This window comes from Saccopteryx bilineata, chromosome 2 (genome assembly GCF_036850765.1).
Source record: "Saccopteryx bilineata isolate mSacBil1 chromosome 2, mSacBil1_pri_phased_curated, whole genome shotgun sequence".
Lineage (NCBI taxonomy): Eukaryota > Metazoa > Chordata > Mammalia > Chiroptera > Emballonuridae > Saccopteryx > Saccopteryx bilineata.
The window spans coordinates 372,570,642-372,585,426 of NC_089491.1; the positions used below are offsets into that span (position 1 = coordinate 372,570,642).

A 14,785-nucleotide genomic window follows, 5' to 3' on the forward strand; every position below is an offset into this window, starting at 1 on the left:
CCTTCCTTTCTCTCTCTCTTTAAAAAAAAATTAGAGGCTCTGGCCAATTGGCTCAGTGGTAGAGCGTCGGCCTGGCGTGCGGAAGTCCCAGGTTCGATTCCCGACCAGGGCACACAGGAGAGGCGCCCATCTGCTTCTCCACCCCTCCCCCTCTCCTTCCTCTCTGTCTCTCTCTTCCCCTCCCGCAGCCGAGGCTCCATTGGAGCAAAAAATGGCCCAGGCGCTGAGCATGGCTCCTTGGCCTCTGTCTCAGGCGCTAGAGTGGCTCTGGTCGTGACAGAGCAATGCCCCGGAGGGGCAGAGCATTGCCCCCTGGTGGGCATGCCGGGTGGATCCTGGTTGGGTGCATGCGGGAGTCTGTCTGACTGCCTCCCCGTTTCCAGCTTCAGAAAAATAAAAAAAAAAAAAAAAAAAAAAAGATACCAATAAGCAAAAAAAACCCCCAAAAAACTATGTATGACAAAATGTACCATAAACAAAGGGAAAAGACAAGCAAAAGCCTAGAACTTATCAGTAAAGGAGTAGAAAAAGATTAGCTTCCAGAAGACATGGAGAACTTTTACAAATCCTACAAGTTAACAAGCAAAAAATAAGCAAACCCAATAGCAAACAGGCACATATTATGGACAGACACTCATGGAAAAATGAAACCTACTATGTCCAATAAACAAATAAAAAGATACCAAATGTACTAATCTAGAAAACGCAAATTAAAACAATAAGATACCACTTCACACTCACTAGATTGGTAAATTTCCTTAAGTCTGATCACAAAGGTGTTGACACAGTTGGTGGAAGGACAGAACTCTTGATCTGGCATGAACAGGTACACGCACTGAAAAGTACACTGTGACAACATCCAACAGCCAGAGATGCACATTGTATGTGTTCAGTAATGCCCTTTCTAGTTACAATCCTTGGAGTAGCAGCGGGTCCATGTGATCAATACAATTTTCACAGTAACACTAAGACATCATTTGCCTTTTTTATTCTCATTGTCTTGTGAGTGTCCAGTGAGTTTTCCAGAGTCTCATGACCTACATCACAGCAGACTGACTACAGAAGCAAATGAGAATCCAGCTATCTTCCATTAATTCAGATACTAAAACATTTTCAAAAACGTAAAAGCAATACAACTTTTTTCACTATTTAAAAATATATATAGCTATGTTTCACAAATTTGTTATAACATGTTTTTATTATCATTTTAAATGATTTAATAAATATTTTAAACATTTCTCAGTTTTAATTTTTAATTCAGTAAATATGAATAACTAAACTCACATAAAAGCCCTTTAGGGTTCTCAATTTTTTTTTATTTATTTATTTTTATTTTTTTATTTTTTGCATTTTTCTGAAGCTGGAAACAGGGAGAGACAGACTCCCGCATGCGCCCGACCGGGATCCACCCGGCACGCCCACCATGGGGCGATGCTCTGCCCATCCTGGGCGTCGCCATGTTGCGATCAGAGCCACTCTAGCGCCTGAGGCAGAGGCCACAGAGCCATCCCCAGCACCCGGGCCATCTTTGCTCCAATGGAGCCTTGGCTGCGGGAGGGGAAGAGAGAGACAGAGAGGAAAACGCGGCGGAGGGGTGGAGAAGCAGATGGGCGCTTCTCCTGTGTGCCCTGGCCGGGAATCGAACCCGGGTCCTCCGCACGCTAGGCCGACGCTCTACCGCTGAGCCAACCGGCCAGGGCCCCTTCTCAATTTTTTTTTAAAGATTTTATTTATTCATTATAGAGAGGGGAGAGAGAGAGACAGAGAGAGAGAGAGAGAGAGAGAGAAGGGGGAGGAGCAGGAAGCATCAACTCCCATATGTGCCTTGACCAGGCAAGCCCAGGGTCTTGAACCGGCAACCTCAGCGTTTCCAGGTTGACGCTTTATCCACTGCACCACCACAGGTCAGGCAGGTTCTCAATTTTTTAAGAGTGTAAAGAAGTCTTTAGAGGCCCTGGCCGGTTTGCTCAGTGGTAGAGCGTCGGCCTGGCGTGCAGAAGTCCCAGGTTCGATTCCCGGCCAGGGCACACAGGAGAAGCGCCCATCTGCTTCTCCACCCCTCCCCCTCTCCTTCCTTTCTGTCTCTCTATTCCCCTCCCGCAGCGAGGCTCCATTGGAGCAAAGATGGCCCAGGCGCTGGGGATGGCTCCTTGGCCTCTGCCCCAGGCACTAGAGTGGCTCTGGTCACAACAGAGACGACAGAGTGACGCCCCGGAGGGGCAGAGCATCGCCCCCTGGTGGGCGTGCCAGGTGGATCCCAGTCGGGCGCATGCGGGAGTCTATCTCTCCCCGTTTCCAGCTTCAGAAAAATACAAAAAAAAAAAAAAGTCTTTAGACCAAAATGTTTGAGAACCACTGCCCCAGAGAAACTATTACAGATGTATACCAGGAGACACAGACAAGAATCTTCACTGCAATACTGTAATAGCAAAGAACTGCAATCAACCTAAACGCCCATCAGAAGGAAAAAATAATAAACTGTATATTCTTACAATAACAATGTAACAATTTAAATAAGTGAACTAGTATTACCTGTATCAACATGGTCAAATCTCACAAATATTAAATTTAAAAAGTACCTGCTGAAGGATACATATAGTATGATACTATCCATGTACATAGTTTTCAAACATACAAAATTATATACATATTATTTAGTGATACATACATATATAGCAAAAGCAAAAAGTAAAAATCTATGGGAATGATAAAAATAAAAGTCGCTGTAGAAAGTTACTTTTGGGCCTGACCAGGCAGTGGCGCAGTGGATAGTGTCGGACTGGGATGTGGAGGACCCAGGTTCGAGACCCCAAGGTCGCCAGCTTGAGCGCAGGCTCATCTGGTTTGAGCAAGACTCACCAGCTTGAGCCCAAAGTCGCTGGCTCGAGCAAGCCCCCCAGTCAAGGCACATATGAGAAATCAATCAATCAATGAACAACTATGGAGCTGCAACAAAGAATTGATGTTTCTCATCTCTCTCCCTTCCTGTCTGTCTGTCACTATCTGTCCCTCTGACTCTGCCTCTGCCACAAAAAAAAAAATAAAAAAATAAAAAAGAAAGTTACCTCTGGGGCAGAGGGTAGAGAAATGAATGTCAGGGAAGAAGGACTGGCAGAAGCCTTCAATTATATGTGGAATGTTTATCTCTTAAGTAGATAGCACAAACATAGATATTCATTATATTATTCCCTATAATTTTTTATATGATTAAAATACATCATAAGTGAAAGTTAAGAACACTGAAAGGACATAACGGGTATTAGAAAGGGATACACGATAAAACCAGATGAAGGATTGCTAATTAAGGGTGACTTAGGTTTGATTTAGGTCTCAAGTCTAAAAAACTGGAAGAATATCAATGCATTAACTCAAGTTTAGGTAGTCAGAATGAAGAAACAGTTTGGGAAAAGGGAAGGTGTTAGGATTTAAACATGCTAGCTTGAGACACAGAGATGACAATAATCTCAGAGAGTTGTACATTCAGGGAAGGTGTTTGGGAAGTCAGAACCAGAGGTGAGAGTTCCTCTTTAGGAAGGTTGGGAGACATTTTGAGAAATGTGAATGAGCAAAGCTCTGTGCAAGCCTTGAACAGGTTCGTTTGGTGTTCTCCGCCTGCATTCCAAGCAATCACCATGAGAATGCTTGGGGTTATTCTCAAAGTGGGAGCTAGTAAAAACGCGAAAGGATGGGCACACAACATTCTCACTTCTAGGAAGATGACTCAAAAAAGTGTAGCAACAGTAAGCCATGCTATAATGCTATTTGTTGCAAATAAAAAGCAAAACATTCACCATTAAGGCAAGTGGCCATGACAAGAAAAATATAGTTCAGCAGTAATAAAGAAGCAGTCCCACCACTACTTACATCGCGAAACTGAACCTTCCCGAGTTCTCCTAATTCACTGACGCAACAATAAGCAGCTTCTGACTGTAGAAAAAGCTGGGCCAGGGTCATCTCTTCACTCCGGAAAAGCTCCCCCATGGCGGCAGAAAAGCACACCAACTGAGTACCTGGATTTCTCTCCAACCTAAGGCAAAGAGAGAAAATTACTTGACCTTGTAAATTACTAAAAGGGCTAAGAGCAAACAACACCCAGTATGGCTTTTCGGTTTTGCATTTCATGTCTTCCACCTCATGCTGACAGCTCTTTAACAACTGTTTTGACATCCTGCTTAGAAAGATGGAAAGGAGAAATTGCAAAGGCTGTTACTGAATCCTCTCCCACAGAGTGCCTGATGAAAAGTCACTTCCCTTGCAGTCAACGGCAGGATCAAATGACAATATGTGGGGACATCTCAATACATAAGAATGTATCCAGATTAAAAACAGGAACTGGGAATCCCAAACAGCTTTTTTAATACCCTGGACACAATATTATGAGGCAGTGACATTCACATTGCTCTATCCTGTTTTCCATTTGTGTCAGGAAACAAAGAGACTTCACTCATTTTCTACCCTCTACTGCTATTTTCTGAAAGCCAAAGTCCCAGTGCTACCCTAAAGCTATTATTACTTTAAAGAGTTTATTTAACCTGCCAAATTCCTCAGAAAGCACCATTTTCTCTCTAAAGAATCTAAATATATAATCATTATCTTAAAAAAAGGAGGGGAGGACCAGCTTGCATATTAAGCTCAATTTCAAAGCCAAGCATGATGGGAATACATTGATAATGACAAAGCATTTTTATCCAGCCACAGCGAATATGCTTTCCACCTCCGAAGCTTTCTGTATCTTATCCCCACCTTCAAGATTAATTACATTGTTCCATCTGTTAAAGCCTCTCATGCATAAATCAATAAAGGTTTCATTTTAGGGCTGTCTTATCGCTGCCGGGTTAGAAAGACAATTGGCGCTATCAGTGGTCCTGAAACTGCAATTATTTACTCTCAATCAGCCATTGTGAGGCACAGACTGTTAAGAAACTAAACTCAGCAAAACGTACAGTATTTTTAGTATCACGAGAGCATCCATAATGATAGGTGAAACTGGCATTAAAGGAAGAGTTACTCTTCGGGAAGGCTGGGAGACATTTTAAGAAATGTGGATGACAAAACCTTTGTGCATTTGATGTTCAAGGCAGCAGCACGACACACTCCAATATAAGCAAGGATTTCTCAAGAGATTATGTAGCTTGACTTCACGACTTTCTACACCTGAATCATCCAAAACAGCTATTACCAGCCTAATACACATCCCTCCTCAATTATGGGATAGACTCCATAATTTCTAAACACATAAAACTATGCCCGACCAGCATAGTTCAGGGGCTGCCATAATGACAGCCCCCAAAAAGATGCCACCCTCGTTGTTGTTTTTTAATTTATTACTATTTTTAACTATTACTAGTCTCCCTAGATATCCCTCCGACTGGAGCCAAACAGGAAACCAAATAAACCAAAGCGATTAGGGAATGGGGTGGGGGTGTCACACAACAAAATATGAAGAAATGGTCATTCTGCACAAGAGGAACCCAAATAAAGTCCCCGCTCACTGCCTCACTGTCATCCAGTCCTCGACTCCTAACGAGGTATTGAGATTCACCTGCTTCATTTCCTGACTACCCAGTGAGCACAGGCACATCTACGTCCTGGAGTAGGGACTAAAAGGGGGAAATCCTCAAATTGGGACTTCCTTTAAGAAGTCTCCTCCAAATTCTTCGAACATCCCAATAACCTTCAGTTTCTCCGCCTACTCCTTAAATAAGGGTAGGGATTTGGGCCTCCAAAGGGGAGTGAACCTCCGGCTCTTCTGCCCAGAGGAGTGGTGCCCAAAGAGGGGTGAAATCCTCATGTCCTTTCAGTTTCCTAAGATCCCTGCTAATTCCTTTGACAAACCAAAGGCTTGTCAGAAGAATTTCCTACGCCCCTCGGAGACCGCTCCCTGCCCTGCTGTACCTGCGGCGCTGTACCTACCGCCCCCGCTCACCTCCAGCCACCGGCCGAGCCAATACCAGAGCAGTCACCGCAGACCCAGCCCGCAGCCTCCGCGGCTCGGGACTGCAGCGCCTTGACGTTCGTGCGTCCGCAAAGCCCCACCCCCGCGCCGCCGCCGGCCTCCGCCCCTAAGATGACATCATTGTAGTCGACCAATGGGGTGCGGCCTCGGTCGCTGAGGCTGAGAGTGAGTAGTCCTGGGGGCTCAGGCGAGACCCTATGGGTAGACGCCATCTTGTCCCCTCTGAGGCCGCTCCGGCCGGCTGGGTGGGCAGTGCAGGTGCGCGCGCGCGCACGCACACACACACACGCACACACGCACACACACACACACACACGTCACACTTTCAGGTGCTCTCTCACACACACACAGTGCAGGTGCATACACACACACACACACACACTCACGTCACACTTTCCCCCCTAGCTTACAGAAAAGAAAATTTGAGCCCTAGAGTGTGGAGTCCTTGCTAAAGGTGCTAAATTCTGTAGTGGATCCTTGAACAGGGGTTTGTCACTTGACTATGAAAAACCTTTATTTTTTAATTTTTATTTACTGACTTTAGAGAGGAAGCAGAGGGAGAAAAACCTTGACTTGTAGTTTCATTTATTTATGTATTCAATATTCCTTAATTAACCCTTGTATGTACTATGACCGGGGTCAAGAGGAAGCTCTAACCAACTGAGCTACCCCGCCAGGATGAAAACCCCTTTTTAAAAACTACTTGGTTTAGCACCTGTAGCAACTGCACAAGATCCATTTTTCTCCAATTAACAGTGGGGGAAACCCTAAAACCGTGTTTGTGAAAGTATATTGGTATCTTAAAATTTTTTTAAATTTTTATTTATTGAATTTAGAAAGAAAGTAAGGGAGGGGAAGAAAGAGACAGAAACATCAGTCTGTTCCTTTCTGGGCCCTGACTAGGGATGAAACCCACAACCTTTGTGTATCAGGACCAATCAACCAAGCTATCTGGCCAGGGCTATCTGTATCTTGTCTGGTGAGTTCCCAGGGGGCACATTTGACCACATAAGTTTTTAGTCCTCAAATTTAAAAAAATAATAATAATTTGTTTTTTAAAAAGCACGAGTGATGCCACCGGTTTTTATAAAACTACCTCCCTCAAATATTGATCTTGATTCGTTTCTTGACCTGCTTTTTAAAAAGTAGTAGGGATCCCAAGGCGTTTGCAATAACCAGAACTGTATCAGGAAAAACTTGGAAAACCGGTTATTCAGTTTCCGTGGGTGGTAGAACTCTATTGAGAGTCAGGTGTAATGAGGAAGACATTTCAGATGAAAACCTGAAGCTGATAAATCATTGCGTCTACCTGACAATAAAACATCATCAATCCTGCTTTACCAGCCTAAACAAAATAACGAAGGGCAAAAATGCACATTTTATTTGATTTTTCTACTTCACATTGTGAGTGAAGATAGAACTTAACTGCGTTACGATTTAGTTGAGAAGTAGCACCTTGGAGAGCCCCAGACCTTTTTCCTTTCTCTTGTGATCTTAAAAGCTCCCTTGCTCTATCAACTTTCCCCGGCAAGGGGATAGAGACCCACGTTTGAAAGTCTGCCAAGTTTTAGAAAACCATTACGAAATGACTGTTATTTCCTTCCTCTGAGTCTAAAAAAGAAAACAGACCATTTTTTAAACCTCCGAGTCAGCTGCTTGCTAACCACATATTTTTCATACTCTACCTTTAAGACAGCCTTTCATCTGGACTTAGCTCAATTCCCTTGAACTCTCTTTTTTAATGGCTTCCTTGAAAGCACATCCTCCAGAGCCCCTTTTCTGTCTCCTTCCATCTCCTGCCATCAGTCTTTCTCCAGTATTCTATATCTTTCCCCTCTACAATCTTTTCCTTAGCAGTCCTGCCTATTGTCATGTTTAAGTGTCTATGTGTGGGACTCATACCTATTTACCATTCACCTCTCTTCAAGACTCAGAGATGGACTTCCAAGCTGCCTGAATAATATCATTCAGGCAACAAATGCTTGCTGAGGTCATTGCTTACCTGCAATCCTTAGCTTTCCTTGGCTGGTATTTGTATCACTCCAATTACTGCTTTTTTCACAAGGCATTCCTCCCTCTGTATATCTGTATCTGTGTCCAAACTTCTCTCTTCTTTTAAGGATACCACCAGTCATTGGGCCAGGACCCACCTGAATCCAGTATAACTTCATCTTAACTTGATTACATCTGCAAAAACACTATTTCCAAATAAGGTCATAATCGCTGGTTCCAGGTAGACATGAACTTTTGGGGAGCACTACTCAACCCCATACACTTCCCTTACCAATTTTGGGAAGGAAGTTTTGCTCTGCATAATTTTTCAACTGTTCACCTGTAAGTAATTGGAAGCAAACAGTAAGATTTGCATTTAAGCCCTGGTTGGATAGCTCAATCATTTAGCACATCCTGCCAAAGCACAGAGGTTGCTGGTTCAATGCCCAGTCAGGGCACATACAGAAGCAAGTTGATGCTCCTGTCTGTCTGTCTGTCTCTCTCTCTCTCTTTCTCTCTTGTTAAAATCAATAAATAAAATTTATTTATTTATTTATTTATTTTTGTATTTTTCTGTAGTTGGAAACGGGGAGGCAGTCAGACAAATTCCCGCATGCGCCTGACCGGGATCCACCCGGCACACCCACCAGGGGGCGATGCTCTGCCCATCTGGGGCATCGCTCTGTTGCAACCAGAGCCATTCTAGTGCCTGAGGCAGAGGCCACAGAGCCATCCTCAGCGCCCGGGGCCAACTTTGCTCCAATGGAGCCTTGGCTGCAGGAGGGGAAGAGAGAGACAGAGAGGAAGGAGAAGGAGAGGGGTGGAGAAGCAGATGGGCGCTTCTCCTGTGTGCCCTGGCCGGGAATTGAACCCAGGACTCCTGCACGCCAGGCTGACGCTCTACCTTTGAGCCAATCAGCCAGGGCTAAAAAATTTTTTTAATCAAATTTTACTTATTTTTGTCTGATATCTTTAAGATGACAGTAGCTCAGTTTAATGATTGTCTGTCTAGTCAAATATGTTTTGACTAAACAAAACAAAGAAACTCTAATTCTTAAACTGTTCTACCAAGGATCTGTTCTGAGCGTTGAATGAGAGAATTCTCCTGCCACGATCTTTAGGTGGCCTGTAATCACTTTGTCATGCTTGAAGTGCAGATTTCCAGTTTGTTTTCATAGAAGTATTGTCTTTCTCAGTTTCAGTCCGAGTTCCTCAAAAATAACTCTGTTTTTACTTCCAAAGTCTGTCAATGTTTAAGATAAAAGCCTTTTAGAAAGAAGTGAAGTCCTCTTCATAATAGATTTTAAGGTTTCCTTTGGAGTTTAAGGAATGTCAGCTTACTTGAGCTCTGTTAATGATTACATCCATAAGTAGATATGAATGAACCTAAGGCATGTGACATTTTAGACAACCCTCAGGGCTCTTGTGACTAACACATGAGGCAAAAAGCCTTTAACTCGTGGAAGTTAAGAAAGCCATGAAAGAAGCTTCTTAAAGAAATAAAAGTTAGGAAACATGAAAGAAGTTGAGATGGTCAGAAAGGAAGGATTGAATGACAGAGGGCAGAGGGTCCTCTCCGTGACATTAGACCTGAAGTATTTGCCCAGGAAAACAAGGAACTAGTTCAAAGAGCTTTCTGAAGCACAGGGTCTGGCCAATGTTTCTGGATTTGGTTTCTAGCGAGTTGGAGAAAGAAGGTGATACCTGGAGTGAAGAAATACATTGGGCCTGACCTGTGGTGGCACAGTGGGATAAAGCGTCGACCTGGAAATGCTGAGGTCGCCGGTTCGAAACCCTGGCTTGCCTGGTCAAGGCACATATGGGAGTTGATGCTTCCAGCTCCTCCCCCCTTCTCTCTCTCTGTCTCTCCTCTCTCTCTCTCTCCCTCTCCTATCTAAAAAAAAAATGAATAAATTTAAAAAAAATTAAAAAAAAAAAAAGAAATACATTGGAAAATTCCAGTAGAAAGGATCCGGTTGACTCAATGGTCAAAGAATAGATCTGACTTGAACTGTTGTGTTCCTACTGCCTAGCTTAGGGCCTGGCATTCAAATATACGCTTTAATATATGTATTTTATTTATTGATTTTTAGAGAGAAGAAAGGAGTGGGGGGTGGGGTGGAGAGAAGCTGGAAGCATCAACTCATAGTAGTTGCTTCCTGTATGTGCTTTGACCAGGCAAGCCCAGGGTTTCAAATCGGCTACCTCAGCATTAGAGGTCAATGCTTTATCCTCTGCACCACCACAGGTCAGGCTCAAATATACTTAATAAATATTTCTGAAAGAAAACAAACCTGGAAATATAGTATCTTAACTTGTGTGTTATGTGAATTTGTAACCATGTACTTATTTAAGGCTGGAGATTGCTATGCTTTACAGTTGAGTTGTTTTTGTTTCATAAAAATCAGGTTTATGTGGTATCTTAAGGAGAGAGTTGTGGGGAAGGGAGGGAGTCTACAGGAAACTTGTAAAAAGACTGTATAAAGGCAAGGTCTTCAGAGGAAAAAAAAAATTTAGGGGAAGCAGAAAGTTATCCAAAAGAAAACTTCCAGTTGGATATTGTCTTGAGCTCTATTTCAATTATAATTTTCTTTTTGCTTGGAGTTTTGGAGATTCAGAATACAGGTGAACAATTATTTCTATTAAAATATATATATATAGCCTGACCAGGCAGTGGCAGAATGGATAGAGTGTCAGACTGAGACGCGGAGGACCCAGGTTTGAAACCCCAAGGTCACTAGCTTGAGTGTGGGCTCATCTGGTTTAAGCAAGTCTCATCAGCTTGAGCCCAACGTTGGCTTGAACAAGGGGTCACTTGATCTGCTGTAGCCTTCCGGTCAAGACATATATGAGAAAGCAATTAATGAACAACTAAGGTGCTGCAATGAAGAATTGATGCTTCTCATCTCTCTCCCTTCCTATCTGTCTGTCTTTCCCTCTGTCTTTCTTTGTCTCTGTCACACAAAAAAAGAATTAAAAAAAATATATAATCTTGACCTGACCAGGTGGTGGCACAGTGGTAGAGAGTCGACCTGGGATGCAGAGGTCCCAGATTCAAAACCCCAAAGCCTCTGGTTTGAGTGTGGGCTCATCTGGCTTGAGCATAGGATCATAGACATGACTCCATGGTCACTGTCTTGAGCCCAAAGGTTGCTGGCTTGTGCAAAGGGTCACTGGCTCATCTGGAGCCTCTCAGTCAAGGCATGTCTGAGAAAGCAATCAATGAACAACTAAAGTGATGCAACTACGAGTTGATGCTTCTCTTCTCTCTCCCTTCCTTCTTGTCTATCCCTGTCTGCCTGTTTCTCTCTCACCCAAAAAAAAAAAGGACCTTAAAATTTTCTGGTAATATGTTTAGCTTTTGACCACACTAGATTTGAGTAGAAATGTAAAGTAAGTGAATTTTAGCTTTTTTTAAAAATGGACTTTACAGGGGCGGGGAAGGAATAAGAAGTATCAACTTATAGTTTCTTCACCTTATTTGTTCATTATTGCTTGTTGTATTTGCCTTGACCGTGAAAGCCAAGGGTTTGAGCCAGCAAACTCAGCGTTCCAGGTCAACACTCTATCCACTGAATCACCATAAGCTAAGCAAGGTAAGTAAATTTTAGAAGCTTTCCAATCAACTTTTACATGCCTCTCTTCAATTCTTTTCTTTTTTTTTTTAATTTTTATTTTTTTTATTTTATTTTATTTATTCATTTTAGAAAGGAGAGAGAGAGAGAGAGAGAGAAACAGAGAGAGAGAACGGGGAGGAGCAGGAAGCATCAACTTCCCTATGTGCCTTGACCAGGCAAGCCCAGGGTTTTGAACCGGCGACCTCAGCATTTCCAGGTTGACGCTTTATCCACTGCGCCACCACAGGTCAGGCCAATTATTTTCTTTTTTAAGCAAAAAAGGAAATTTATTATATCACATAACAAAAAGTCCAGATATAAGAGGGTACCATCATTAGTAAAATAAAGATATCACCAAGAAACCAGATTGTGCCTGACCTATGGTGGTCTGCTATGAGTTGGTGCTTTCTGCTCCTTCCCTCCTCCCTTTTCTCTCTCTCTTCTCTCTCTCTAAAAAAAGAAAATCAATAAAAAGAAACCAGATTCTTTTTTTCTGCTTTGCCATCTTTGGTGTATCAGTTTTGATATCCAGACAAAAGAAACCTAAAGATTCTGAGGCAGAGTAAATGTTAAACAGCAAAGAATACTTTGGAAACAAATCTTGTGCAACGTGTTGGAGATTTACTCATTTATAGGTATGTAAGAGCCAGTACAGGCCTCTGAAGCAGGAGCAAGCCTAGCTTGCTCTGAGGGACAGCCAGGGGCCGTGGCGCTGGAGCAGGGAGAGGTGGGTGTGGTGAAGGCTGTGTCTCTGATCAAGGGCAAGAGCAGGACCTATAAAAGCAGAAGTTATAAATTTTTACCATAATAATAATAATAATAATAACAATTTCTTGGTTTAAACAATCCCTTGGATTGCCAGTTCAAAATTAGTTAGTTATAGTGTAGCTTGGCACAGCGGACTGTTATGGCCCAAGTCAGTTTGTCGAGTCTGGATAGTATAGTTACAAACTCACCGTCAAGCAGATTTTCTACCGACGCTGACTAGCTTTCTGGTAAGCAGTTGCTCTGGTTCCTTCTTTTGGGGAAGCAGTTTCTCAGGGTCACACAGTGAACAAGTCTGAATGCATATATTCAAGGTTCAGCAGAAAGTTATTCTAGGCCCTGGCCGGCTGCTCAGTGGTAGAGCATTGACTCAGTGTGTGGAAGTGCTGGGTTTGATTCCCGGTCAGGGCACTCAGGAGAAGCGACCGTCTGCTTCTCCCCTCTCCCCCTCGCCTTCCCTCCGCTTTCTACCCCCCCTTCTAATCCCCCAGCCATGGCTCGTTTGATTCGATTGATTTGGTTGATTTGAACATGTTGGCCCTGGGGACACTGAGGATGGCCCCGTGGAGCCTCACCTTCAGGTGCTAAAAATACACTGTATACTGCTCACAAAAATTAGGGGATTTTTTATTGCTTCATTTTCATTTTGAAATATCCATTGTGAGCATGGCCCCAGATGGACAGAGTATTGGCCCCAGATGGGGGTTGCCAGGTGGATCCCAGTCAGGATGCCTGTGGGAGTCTGTCTATCTCCACTCCTCTCACTTAAATTTTTTTTAAATTATTTTATTAGGCCTGACCTGTGGTGGCGCAGTGGATAAAGCGTTGACCTGGAAATGCTGAGGTTGCCGGTTCGAAACCCTGGGCTTGCCTGGTCAAGGCACATATGGGAGTTGATGCTTTCAGCTCCTCCCCCCTTCTCTCTCTCTGTCTCTTCTCTCTCTCTCTCTTTCTCTCTCTGTCTCTCCCTCTCCTCTCTAAAATGAATAAATAAAAAATTTTTAAAAATTATTTTATTAAAAAAATTTATTTTATTGCTCTCCTCATGGTCACAGGACAGCTGCAGCAGTGCCAGATGTCAGATTCAGACACAAAATATTAAGAGGCTGTGTTGTATCGTGCTGTATAGTATTGTAATTTATTAAGCCTTCAACAATCCATTTCAATGTTTAATACTAGATGCAGTACTAGGTATAATGTACTGGATTCAAAATGCAATGCTCATTTCCCTCCAAACAGCGTAGTATTAAAATATTGGTCAGAATGTGTATCAGGGTGACTGATAGTTTTAAAAGAGCAGGTTGAGTCCTGGCCAGTTAGCTCAGTTGGTTAGAGCATCATCCTGATGCATTATGGTTGTGGGTTCCACGGTCAGGGAATATACGAGAATCAACCACTGGATGCATGGATAAGTGGAACAACAAATTGATATCGATCTTTCTCTCTCTCTCTTCCTCTCTAAAATAAATAAAATTAAAATTAAAAAATGGTTTTAAAAGAGCAGGTTGAATAATATAAGACAAAATAGTCTAAATCAATTGTCCAAAGCAATATCCAGCTCAGTTTGCATGGGATTACCAAGTAAATGTTGTTTAGGGGCTGTTGATTACATCTAGAGTAATCCCTGAACAAAAGGGCTGTTTTGTAATTACTGAGAATTTTGTAGTGCTGCACTTCCCTGGATCACTTCCCCTAACCCGTCTATGTCAAGTTCTGTCTAACTACACTTGAGGAGGAAGGTGAACTTTCAACAAGCACATCTGGAAAAACAGTGGAAAATATAAAGGCCAGAAATTCAAGCCTCTTTTCAATTCTTTAATTCAATACAAAGTTTTGGTACTGATATGACCTAGGCCAAAGTATAGGAAATGGGACAAGGTCTTAACTTCAAGAAACGCAACTCTTAAGGATATATAGATAGTACTATGAGTGCACTGATATAGGCATCACTAGCTATGCTTTGGAATTTACAGAGGAGATGAAATTTAAGTTGATTGTTTTTTACTCTTCTTTTTTTTTTTTTTTTTTTTTTTGTATTTTTCTGAGGCTGGAAATGGAGAGAGACAGTCAGACAGACTCCCGCATGCGCCCGACCGGGATCCACCCGGCACGCCCACCAGGGGCAACGCTCTGCCCACCAGGGGGCGATGTTCTGCCCCTCCTGGGGGGGGGGGGTCGCTCTGCCGAGACCAGAGCCACTCTAGCGCCTGGGGCAGAGGCCAAGGAGCCATCCCCAGCGCCCGGGCCATCTTTGCTCCAATGGAGCCTTGGCTGCGGGAGGGGAAGAGAGAGACAGAGAGGAAGGAGGAGGGGTGGAGAAGCAAATGGGCGCTTCTCCTATGTGCCCTGGCCGGGAATCGAACCCAGGTCCCCTGCATGCCAGGCCGACGCACTACCACTGAGCCAACCAGCCAGGGCCTTTTTTACTATTCTTGAGTTGAGTATTAAAAGATGA

General features: G+C 43.2%; 1 protein-coding gene across 6 annotated transcripts in view; it reads right to left on the reverse strand.

Moving 5' to 3' along the window:
* Positions 1-6,029, reverse strand: part of ATP6V0A1 (ATPase H+ transporting V0 subunit a1) — a 57,548-nt gene extending 51,519 nt beyond the window's left edge. For 5 of the 6 annotated variants that reach the window (XR_010729538.1, XM_066263590.1, XM_066263589.1 and 2 more), the window contains exons 1-2: positions 5,927-6,029; positions 3,865-4,027 (exon numbers count right to left, since the gene is read on the reverse strand). Coding sequence is in view for 5 of the 6 variants with exons in the window: in XM_066263590.1 (XP_066119687.1) it covers positions 3,865-3,981 (117 nt within the window). In the remaining variant the exon portion in view is untranslated. Of the gene's footprint in view, positions 1-3,864; positions 4,028-5,913 lie in introns of all 6 variants that reach the window. The other variant, XM_066263587.1, reaches the window with a different exon arrangement.
* Positions 6,030-14,785: the final 8,756 nt, after the last annotated feature.